At 44.3% G+C, this 12411-nt stretch overlaps 1 protein-coding gene across 1 annotated transcript in view; it reads right to left on the bottom strand.

Moving 5' to 3' along the window:
* UGCG (UDP-glucose ceramide glucosyltransferase) overlaps positions 1–12040 on the bottom strand; it is a 32288-nt gene extending 20248 nt beyond the window's left edge. The window contains exon 1 of the mRNA XM_086479288.1: positions 11943–12040. Coding sequence (XP_086335414.1) covers positions 11943–12040 — 98 coding nt within the window. The remainder of the gene's footprint in view (positions 1–11942) is intronic.
* Positions 12041–12411: the final 371 nt, after the last annotated feature.

Raw genomic sequence — 12411 nt, 5'->3', positions numbered from 1 at the left:
TTATTTTTCAGAAGGTAAATACTCTCAAAAAACAAACATCAATTTTGTCTTCCACTTTTGGGAAGCAGTATTTGATCAGTGGCTAGTAATAAAGACAAACAAAATTATACAATGCAGAACAGTGTAAGTCCTATCTAGTGCTATTTGACATTTTGAATTTGAAATCTTCATACACAGCTGAAACTCTTTAAAAAGCATCTTCCAAATATTACCACAAAAGTCATGTTCAGTAAATGGAATCCATACCTTGATACAGCCTTCCCTTTAAAGTTGGCCGGCGGGGGGGGGGGGTTAAACTTCTTTCAAACATGTTTCAGAGTTTTAAGTAGAAAAACCCCTTATCTTTCAGGAAGAATGAACAAACACTACAGACCTCAATTTAAAACCAGCAGACACTCCCTTTTTTTAAATCTAGAAATTCCTTCCCTACACCCCTCCCCGCCCCCACACCTGCACAGTAAGAGAAACAGGCTCCCATACAATAGACTGCAGTTAAACCTGAAGTAATGGAAACCCTTTTACAGTCTGAATCCTGAAACCTGAAATTAAACTAAACACAGCAAGCTGTCTACAACAGCCATAACTGGATCATAGTAAGCATTACAACGAACACAGAGTTTTTCCTTGCAGCCTATCTGCAGGCTGCCATCAAAATAGCAATTCATTCCCTGTTTCTGCTTTCCCACACCCTCAGCCTACTGGCAGCTATAAAGCAGTCAGCACCACAAGATAAATTGGATCAGCCTGCTGATCAGAGAACTATCCCACAGAAAAAGCTAGCTTGCTGATTTGAGTCACCATGTCGCCACATGCTCACTAAGGGCAGATGAGAATGGCAGAAATTTTTAGAAAGGTATAGGGTTGGAGAGTATTTGGGTTATCTCTTTGAATATCAAATCAAGAGCCACTGATGCATAGAAATAGAAATGCTTTTTGATACAGACTCCTTGCCATAAACGTTATGCAACTTCAGAGAATGGCTTCCAGTATGATTTGTGTTTTATTTATGAAAGCATCTCCAGTGGATGGCAGTAACTCTGGGCCAGATAAACCAACCACAGCAGAAAACTTTTAGCACAGGATCAACCCCTCAATGTTAAGTATACGATCTTCTAAAACACAAAGCCTTAGAACATTTCTACTGTGAGACTATTCAGTTTGTTTTCTGACTCTCATTTTGCAAACCTATAGGATTAAAATAGCTCAGGCCTATTCATTTTATAAAGTGCAAGTTTAAAAGATAGCACATTAGATAATGTGCTTCCAACAGACCCCATGCTTTTCCTTATTGCTCCCTTGGTGCCAAAGATCCCTGCCACCCATCAACATTTTCCAGTTTCTTCTCCTTAAAAGCTTCCAAAACAGTTAACTGCCCATAACAGAATTATGTTAATGACTAAACAGAAGCTACATTAACAAATCATAAAGCAGATACCATGCCAACTTTTTTTTTTTTTTAAACTTTCAGTGGATGGCAGGCCATTTTTTATTTAACTAACTCAGCTGCAAATGTTTTCAGAATACAAAACAGCATATCACTGAAGCAGAAACCTTACTCAAACACCAGTTCACACAAGTTTGAACACACAGTCCCAGGCCCTACTACCCTCAGTTGGGGTAATAGAGAGCCATAAACCTTGTTTGGACTGCATCATAGTCAGCAAGACAGTGTCACTGCCCTCACACTGCAAGTGCCCTGGAAAGTTTGAATAACTCTCCTATAAGGAACAACAGAAACTGAAGAAAGCAATCACAAAAAAAAATTTGAAAGAAAATATTAACTTAAAAGTAGCACTTCTACAGTCAACACCATACTTATGGATGTTTTCTGCCTTTTCCCCGGCCTGCTATACTGACTGCACAATATGAGGTGATACAGTGTGTGGTTGAAATAGTGTCGAGGGTTTTACCTGTTAACCTTTTGAAATACTAATGAGACGTTTCAAAATTAAGATACTCTATACTTCCTTTTAAGCATTTGTTTCATAACAGCATTTCGAACCAGATTGTCGTATGTAAATTGTGTAGTGTTGAGGGAGGTAATTTTTTTTTTTTTGAGGATCTATAAACTAAGTGTAGTGGCTTGGCTTTTTTTAGAAAGATAACAGGTGAAATGTACCAAGTTAGTTTTTCTGGCTTGTATCTGCTGGAAATATACATATATATATATATATATAAAAGGCTCTTCTGAAATGCTCTCAAGTATGGTGTTGACTGTAGAAGTGTTACTTTAACATTTTCTTTCAAATGTTTTTGAAAGATAGTCCTAATCTTTCACTTAGTACACTGCTTCACTTCGGCTTTCTATCTTTGTCTACACTTGTAAACACATTTACCTTACTTGTCCAAACCACAGTGTAAGACTTTCTTTATGCATGCTACAACTTCAATAATTTGACTCAAGGTATGAATTCACCCAGGCCAATTATGAGAAGGTATACTGTAGCCTAGGTCCTCATCAATTATTATTAAACCCAACGTATTTAAGAAAACTCAAAACTATTCACCTTGCAATCAGCAAAGCAAAAAGCTTTTTTTAATCTATAGCAAACAATTTCTCACAAAGCGATTAATTGATTATTTCTTCTAAACCATAGTCCTCAGTAAAATGCAAAAAGTGTGTCAAACCCACAGAACCTCATTTCAGTTAAAATAAAATGTAAAAACTCCAGTGAACTCTGACACCACTCTTCAGCATTATGCAATTCCCAGGACAGAAATATTGAAGGGTACTCTAGAAAACCAGTAAAACTAGTTACACACTTAGCATGCCACAGAGCAGTTCTGACAGAAATTTCACAAGTTAAAGTCACTACCATCATCTACCACTACTTATCCACGTTAATCAAAAGTTATGCAGGCTCATGTAAAGCCTCAGCTTCTTTAAACTTCTTTGAAATCTTCGTACCCTAACAAAACCCAACACAAAGATTATATTCTTCCTCATCTCACCGTTCAGCTTCAACTCCAGCTGACATACAAAGCTGGATGCTTTTTGTCCTCCAAGAGCTCCGCTAACCCAACTCACCTTATTTTCCTTACATACTCTAAATCTTTCAATCTTCTATCTTCCCCTTCCAAACAAACCACTCACACAGATGTGGTTTCCTTCTAAAGCCCATTTCTCACATCCATTGCACCATCTTCCCTCCTCTCAACATAAGCATACCATCCAGTCTGCCACAATTCCTCTCCTTTAAATCTACACTAGACAGTCTTTAATCTAGGCTTCAGTTCCTTGCATTCTGTTAAATCATTCATGTTCAGAGCCACTACTACCATTTTGTCACCCCAAAGTTTATAGTCTGCATCATCCTCCTGACTCACACTATTAAAAAAAAATCGGCCTTCCCTAACTGCCTCCAACATTATGGGTTGTCTCCCACATTGTTATCACTCTCATATTTCTGGTCCTGCACTGTTCTGCTTTCCCTAATTATTAATCTTGTAACACAAAGATTAACTCATTCAACCACAATCTTAGTATAACTCAAAAATTAACTCCTGCTTTCTCCAGATCTGTCTTTCCCTAAGGATTACTTAAATTTAGCTGCTGTGACTACACAGTGCCAGGTAAATTTCAACTTGTTTAAAAGAAGCAACATATATAACCTACAACCACCATACAACCTCCTTTTCAGTCTACACCTCTAATAGTCCACGCTGTAGCTTGAGTGTCATCTTTCACAAAAATCACAGAACAACAGAGGTTGGAAAGCACCTCTGCAGACCAGCTACTCCAACCCTCTGGCTCAAAGTGGGTTAACTACAGTAGGTTGCTCGGGAGCATCCAGTCAGCCTTTCCTGTTTCCAAGGATGGATCCTCCACAACCTCTCTAGAAATCCTGCTCCAGTGTTCAACCAAGAAAGTCTTATTTCATTTAGCATGAGAATCTTTCATTTGAAATTGTGCTTGTTGCCTCTCTTCCTGTTACTGAGCACCGCCGAAGAGTCTTGCCCCATCTTCATCACATCCCTCCACCCCCCCCAAAATCAGGTATTTTCACACGTTGATGGGATCACCCTGAGCCTTCTCAAGGCTGAACAGTTCCAGCTCTCAGCCTCTCCTTGTATGTCACATGCTGCAGTCCCACCACCATCTCTGTAGCCCCAAGCAGACTTGCAACAGTATATACATGTCTCTCATACTGGGGACCCCAAAAAATGTGCACTGCACTCCACTGTGCCTTACTGGTGTTGCGTAGAACAGGAGGATCACCTCTCTCAACCTGCCAGCAATGCAGCCCAGGATGCTCTTGGCTTGCTTTGCCACCACAGGCACGTTGCTGTTCTTCGTCAAATTGGCATCCACCAGCACTTCCAGGTCCTTTCTGTGAAGCTGCTTTCTATCCAGTCACACCTCAGCCTGTGCTGATGCACAGTGTTATTCCTGCCAGGTGCAGGACTTGGCACTTGCCCTGATTGAACTTCATAAGGTTTCTGCCGGACTGTTTCTCCAGCCTGCCCAGGTCCCTCTGAATGACAACACACCCATCTGATACATCAGCCACTCCTCCCAGCTCTGTATCATCAGCAAACTTGCTGATACATCCTGTCTTCCAGGTCATTAATGAATATGTCAAACACTGTTGGCTCCAGCACTGACCGCCGCTGATTTTGCGCATCTCAAACTTAGCATCCCTTCAGTGGTTTCCATATTCTATCACAAGCTATCATTATCCTATCCACCCACTGTGCACAGAGCAAACTGCTGAAATTTGGTCCAGCTTTGAGCAGGGGGTTGGAACCAGACACATTCAAGATCAGGCTTGATGGGGCTCTGGGCAACCTGATGGAGCTAAAGATGTCCCTGCTCACTGCAGGGGACTTGATGGCCTTTGGGGGTCCCTTCCAGACCAATGCATTCTATGGTTCTATGATTTCCAGCCTGAAGCATTCCAATCTCCTTCACGGTGCTGAAAAACTGACTCTCACCTCTGCCTGTAAGTTGTTAGAGAAAAGTCTCAGCCACTTGTGGGTTCCCACACCCTTGTCATTTTCCTGTGTTTCTCCCCAGTAACTGTACTTGACTTCTTATCTTTGCATTGCTGCCTTCCAGACTTGCCTCTGCTACAATGCCATCATCCACTTGCTGAGTAAAAGCAACCCATCAAGTTGTATGGATGTAACACTCATACCAACTAATTGAAGGTTTCTGCATAAAGCAGGGTCTATGCTCAATGCACAGATTATGTGAGACAAGGTTACTGAGAGACAGAGCAGGAAGAGGAAAATGTTACCCAAGATCAAACAGAAGCCTCAGATAACTTTATAACTTTTCATGCTTCTCCAATGTCCCAGTTTGTAGTCAAACATCCAAGTCCCTTTTTTTCTTGCTTTTAACCCTCTAAATTTTTGCAGAAAGAGATCGCTAACACAGATCATGAGACATATCTATATATAAGACAACTATCTATTGGTAAAGTTACCAACGTTTTACATCAAACTTGTCATCAGCTACATAACTGGAACAGCCATTTACCCTGCGGTAGACCACCTGAATGGAAAATTTCAGTGTAAGTGTTCAAGTTCAGTAAAGATTCAACTAAGGAATGAAGACAAATCCAAGAACAGACATGGTATTCTGCATGTGGTAGACATCTTCCAGCCACTTCCTCTAGAAACTCCAGTACAATCACACTTCAGTTTTCTGTTTGACTATCAACACAAGGGAAGGGTACCTCTAATCTCAGAAACTAGTATTTGCATTATCTCCACCAAAGTCTATCTGGTGTTACCAGGCATAACTGAACTAACGTTTTGATAGTAACAGGAGAGTTCTCTAAAGATCACCTTTTAAATTAGATCTACACTACATCCCCTCCTGGCTCCTATCTGTGACAAGACTGCCTCTGAAGCACTTCCACAAACCACCGAAAACGCAACCCTGTTACAGCAAAGTGAGTAACTACTACTGCTTTTAACAGCTACTTTAGCCAATCTATTGCCAGACACTGACAGTGGAAAATATAAGACAGCCCAGAGGAAGAAAGCACTCCCCCAACAGGCAAAAACATCAAAAGGAGAGGACAGAAAAACAATCAGAAAGGTCAGAGAACAGAGCACGGTAAGCCTGGATGGAAATCACGGACTGAGCAGCAAGGCAGGGACAAAGAGAAAAACAGAGTGACAAGCCAATCGAATAGGAGCAAAAGAAATAGAACAGTTGTTTTCTTAGGAATGAAAGGTCACAACTACCATACAGTAATAGATTATTAACCAAAATATTACAATGACTTCACATAAAAAAAACCAAAAGTCAAACATCGGCTGTGTGGGGGTTTTTGTTCAGGTTTAGAAAGCTCTTCAATATTGCAGAAGTACTTTAGGAAACTTGAGTTCTATTCATCTCTGCAAACTGAATTTCTTCCTTGTGTGCACATGCATTACACTAAGGTTTAGTTACTTTTAGTTATATTCAGATATTTTACTACATCTGTGTTTCTGAAAGTCTTAGGCTTCACTCAGGAGACAAGGCGCAATGAGCCCAGTTACGTCCAAATGCCACATGAATGCAGAATGCATTATTTCTTCATTGACTACTATAACTTACAGACAACTAAATTATTTTTAAAAGCTAAAACCAGCAATATATTTATCAATTAAGTGATATGCACTACCCTTCCCTTGCACCTGGGAACCAAGGCAATGAACAACCTCACTATTAACTGACTGGGGATGTCTTCAAGAAACTGATTTACATTAAGTGCTATAATTAGAATTGCCACTGACAGCTGTTACAAGAACAGAGACTCAAAACCAGAACATGACTGCATGAGTCCAGTTTTGTGGATCAGGCAAATAAAGCAGCAAGACATAAACAGCTTAAGAGATTTACCAAACATTTTCTAGCAACTCTGTGGCAGAGGCAATGCTAAGTCCAAGTTGCCAAAGACTGAATTTGACTTCCTCAACTTAAAAGCCTTATTCTTCTTCTACTGCCTCTCCTCAGTCCCAGAATAACTTTGCAATACACACCTCTACTTGGTGTTCAAGCTGAAATAATAAATCAACAACAAGAAGTGACAGTTATTCAGAGAAAAAAATATAAAACCTTTCATTCCTTTTTAGACATAGGTCTGAAGATATAGTAGGGAAACTGAGATCAGATTGATTATGCTTAAATAAGGCATTTCCTAAGTTCTGCAGGCTTCACTTGCCAGCTTTATTTTAGAAAGAGGTACGCCATGTTCAGAAAGCTCCTATCGTTATTAACTTAGAACCACCTATTTTGAACCACAGTTAAAACAACAAATCCACTGCCACAGATCTTGCTAGCCAATGATTCAGAATTACAAGATGTGTTACCAAGTGCCATAAACCCCAAGAAAACAGCTTTGGTTTTGTTTCGGTTTTTACTTTTTCCCTGATTTCACAAGACTTCCGTTCCACTCTTTGCATGTCTTTACACTGAAGTTAGTAAGACTCATTAAATAACTATTTTAAGACAGTTAAAATATCCAAATTCACCCCTCAGTTTCCTGAACAACACTTTAGCCAACACTATAAATCTTTTTTCCTTATTAGCACATCATACACATGCTCTTCCATTTCAGATATAGCTATACATTTGGGTTTAGTTCTGAAACTTCACTTTAGTTGTCTATTAAAGTACACAACTTCAGGTGGTTTCAGAGTCAGTATATCAGATAATCTGCAATACTAAACTCCTGCTACTGGACCAGCTGGTGGCTCAACTCCAACTGAGTTGAGAGCACCCACATGCAAGCAAGGAAGGGTCTTAGTCAAGGTCCTGAGTTAGGTATGAAGGACAGCAACTCAAACAGGTTAAATATCACAGCCTTACTGTGCAGAGTAATATATGCAAACTGCACTTTATCTAATTACTAGCTAAAAAAACCCGCTATTTGGTCCATGTTTATTGCGTTTACTTCACCGACTATTACTGAGAGCACCAAACCAAGACCCATTTCATAATCACATACATTAGACAATTTATAAAGATTGGCCTTTTGACTTAACAGTGTGGCTATCTGCATTTCATTGCTGCAGTCCACCTGTTTATTTTAAAGGAGTGTGAAACCAACCCATCCTACTATATTTATTTACAAACCAAAACCATTCAAAGTGGGGAGAGGCAGTAAGGGAAAGGGACCGCAAGAACCAGATTTCGCAAATGCAGTATGGAAGAACAGACTTTTTCCCTCAACTGAAGTCTTGTACAGTACCTTAGTTATCCAAAACCTACATCTTTTAAAGCAATTGCAGCACAAACCAACACAGCTGAAATACTACCACGGCCTTAACCTTGACAACTGCTGACAGTACTTCAAGGCAAAAAAGCTTACTTTCTTGAATAATCTACTTAATTCACACATGTTCTAAGCATTTTGCCAAGTCAAACATCTAAAATACCAATGGGAAACCACAGGAGGACAACTACCTAGGCCACAACAGCTTTGCTGACACATTTCAACATTATCTTAGTACTCCAGTGGCACAGATTGGCCCTTGCAATTCACCAGTTCAGCATTGCTAGACTCAGTGCAGATCGAAGACAAACAGTCCCTACCCCAATGACTTTAAAAAACATGTTAAACCAACGATACTGTCCATAAAGAGAAAACAGGAAGACTAATTAGTTTCATCTTTCTTCTTCTCTTCCTTTAACAGGTACAGTGTAAGTAGTTTTCAGTATAGGACAAGTACCACATAATTCTACTCTAATACTACATCCTCCCACTGACATAAAAAGGAGCTTCTGTCTGTAAGTGAAGACCCCCTTCATACCTCAGTGGTCTAGGAAAGGGTGCAGTGTGCTGTGCCCACTATCAAGAGCAAAACCCTCTCTATGAGATGAGGGGCACTAGTAACAGTGTCCAGTCACCAGAGTTTGCAGGCCATGGCATTAATAATCACCATCTGTCTGGGGTGTCTTCCCCATAAATGCGCTCCACCAGTCAAAGCAAACACAGTTGATTACTTTCTGCTAATTTCCTTCACAGGGTACCTCGCTTGCAGGACTAGGCTATTCCTTCACATACCATTCCACCAGACAACCCCACACCCTCCTCCCTTGTGCAGAGCAGTGTTTGTAAGTGGCACAGGCTCCAAACTGTGCAGTGCTTTTTCCAGCCATCAGCTATATCCCACCAGCTCCAGTTTCCCAGCACCACCACAGGCACCACAGGGACATTTCCCTGAGACAGCTGCTGTAGGTGTCCAGCATTTCTCTAATTTCACTACAAGCAAAGGGCAGCTGTGTGGTCACATTATGGGGAGCAGTGGTCCCGTTTCCACAGATCTGTCAAATTGCTGTAACTGGGGCAGCTTCTCCACAACAGCCTGCCAACCCAGCACAGCTTGCAGCTTGCAGTTTGGTCACTCCAGTGCTACCAGCTGCTCACCTCCAACCAAGGGCCACCTTTTCGCACTGAACACTAAATACCCCTGTTACCACCAGCCCATTACTCTGACAAAGACAGTCAGCTGTTGGCTCTGGACCTGCTGAGATGGTATCTTGAGAGCCCTACTAGAAGCACACTTTTCTCCAGGGGTCTCACTGGTTGGAACATGACATCCCCAATTCTTTCCCATCCCCTTGGCAGCTGGCAAGTTTTCCACCTGTTAACACACTGTTTGTATTAACTCTCCATACACAATAGCTACACTTGCAACACAAATTCTTAATAACAAAACACACAACTCCTTCCAAGTTTCACACCACTGCAAATATTCCAGCCCCAGGCCACACCAGGTCCAGTTGCTCCCTGTGTTCCCCAACAATTACTACCACAGGCGAGACAACCTCAAGTCAGACAATTGTACTCACTTTAAATTATTGCAAATTGACAAACAACTAATTACTGATTTGGGTATTAGGAAAACAAACAAACCAACTTTTAGGGGAGCACCTTTTGTCCTCCTTCCCCAGGCTCAGCTTCAGACCTTTCCTCTCCACCTCTGTATCCAAACTGCTTGCTTCCACTGCTCCTTACTCTTGAGTCCCTCCCAAGCCCTTCAGTGAGGTGACACAGGAGGTGAGAGTCAGTGCATAATGGTTTCTCTGCCACACCTTGCTGTTTTCCTCCACTGCTGGTTGCTTCTTAACTGTCACTCTGCTCTATCAGGCGTACCTGCTCCGCAGTGACTTACCTACAGGTTGCAATCCCCTTGGCAGAGTCTCTGCCCCAGTATGGGTCTGCCACGGGCTGCAGTCTCCTCAGGGGTGGGTCACCCACAGGCTGCAGTCCCTCCCTCAGGGTGTCTCCACCCCAGAATGGGTTGCCCACAGGTCACAGTCTCTTCAGGGCTATGTATACTTGCTCTGGCGTGCCCACAGTCCACTCAGGAGTGTCCCTGCTCCAGTGTGCAGCCTCCACAGGAGGTAGTCCCTCTGAGGGTGTAGCTCCTGTAGCACAGGCTGCCTAACAATGTGCCCTTCCTCTGGTTCTGTGTTCTCTCCTCTCCCTGTCTTTTGGTGTATTTCATCCTTTTTCCTCCTGTTTATCCTCTCGTATGTCTTCCCCCATATCTACATTTGGGTCTCATGCCCCTCGCAGCTGCCACTAAAGATTTGTGAGCAGCAGCACCACATGCACTCATCTGATAGGTTGAGGTTTTAGCATGCAACAGGCTGTTTTCATCAGCTTCAAAACTGTCCAGAATCTGCTGTGCCCATGGTAGTTCATGGTCTCTTCCCCCACCAGGCACCCTCGCAGCTCCCCAGCACTGAGATCCTGCCGTTTGTGCCCAAGACAACCCATACTGCTGGTTTTCAAGAAAGAAGTTAATTATCTCAGAAAATATAAGATCTAAAGGCAACCAAGCTACAGTACAGATAAGCGATTAGAGCTTATAAGTGATTTCACATAAAAAAAAGAACAAGACAGCCATGACCAAGGGCAAAGGCAAGTCTTCTAGCATCCATGAATTCAAGAGAAGCTTTGCCTTCAGCAAATGCTAGTGTTTATCACAGATACCTATCAGATGTATGTGGAACAGCAAAAAAGGAGAACAGATAAGTATAAGCAAGGCAAACAGAAATTCAGGTATTTTCTAATCCCTGTAGTGATGCAACAGCGGCCTTTTATTTAAGGGAGTAATAACATGGCCTTCTACAGAAGGAGAGGTGCCTTCTTAAACCTTTCCCCACATACTCTCAAGACAATTCCTTTGCCAAGCTCAAGCAAGAATATGCTTTGTCTGTCAGCCATCAAAATGCAAACATTCCTCACAAACTCTTAGAGCATTTTTCTTTGGCGGTATTCAGGAAAGGTCTGGACACTATATATACTTCTTTTTACTAGTACTATCATTTCTCAAAAAAAAAAAGTGTACTTACAGCTAAAATTCTGTCTTATCAGCACAGAGTACTGCGCTACTTCGGCTGTTCTGTTGTACACACGTTCCAGTCAAAAAAGCACACATTTTGTAACTGCTACGCCCACTGGTCTCCCACCATCAGCAGAAAATCCTCGCTTTACAGCTGTACCAGCAAACAACAAAACCCGAGCCCTCCCCAGCAGCGCTAAAGGCAAAGGAGCAAAGATCTGGGTGCAAAAGCAGGCTGCAGAAACCTACAGAGAGCTTCTACCCGGAGACCGACGGCAGGGTACTAGCTATGCCCCCACAACAGCCGACCCGACCCCCGGGATGCGCGCCGGGCCTGGCGCCGGGGGCCGCCGGACACAGGCGGCGGGCGCTGCCAAGGCGCCGGCCCGCAGGTGTGCTCCTCCGGCCCCACGCCCGGGGAGGGGAGGCGAGAGGCTCCCCGTGCCTGGCACCCGGCGGGGGAGGGCGGAGAGGTGCCGCCGGCCCGCGGGGGAGGCGGCGCGGTGGCGGGGGACGAGGCCCGGCGCCCCGCTCCTCGACGGCGGGGCCGCTCTAGCTCCTGGCGCGATGGCGGGCGGGTGGGGCGGAGGGGAGTGAGGGAACAACGCCGGCCCCACGCACAGCCCCCCGCCGCGGCCTACGCTTACGTGTAGATGATGGACATGAAGTGCATGAGCCAGAGCACGACGAAGAGGATGAGCCCGAAGATGGCGAGCCCCGCCAGGGCCAGGGCGAGCACCGCCATCCCTGGGGCGCGGCGGCCCGAGCAGGAGCGAAGCGAGGAATGGTCGCTCGGCGGCCTGCCGGCGTGCAGAGCGACGGCTGCCGCGGGCAGGCTCTCGAGGTGCCGCCTGCTCCTTCTGCCGCTGCTGCTGCCACCCCACCGGCCGCCGCCCCGCCAGCCGCCCGCGCACTGAAGAACCTCGGGCCCGGCCCAGCCCGGCCTGCCCGCCCCCGCCTTTCTGTCAGGCGCAGGCCCCGCCCGGCCCCCGCTGGCGGCTGGCCCCGGAGAGGCGGGGCGGACAGTCACGGGGCTGGCGGCGGGGCGGGCCGCGTCGTTAGGTCCGTTTCCGCGCCTCCCCTGCCCGGGCCGGCGGCTCGCTGCGCCGCCGGCTG

The sequence above is a fragment of the Leptosomus discolor genome, chromosome Z (genome assembly GCF_034619465.1).
Source record: "Leptosomus discolor isolate bLepDis1 chromosome Z, bLepDis1.hap2, whole genome shotgun sequence".
NCBI classification, from domain to species: domain Eukaryota; kingdom Metazoa; phylum Chordata; class Aves; order Leptosomiformes; family Leptosomidae; genus Leptosomus; species Leptosomus discolor.
The sequence above is the reverse complement of the archived record's forward strand: the minus strand, read 5'-3'. Positions and strand labels throughout refer to the sequence as shown.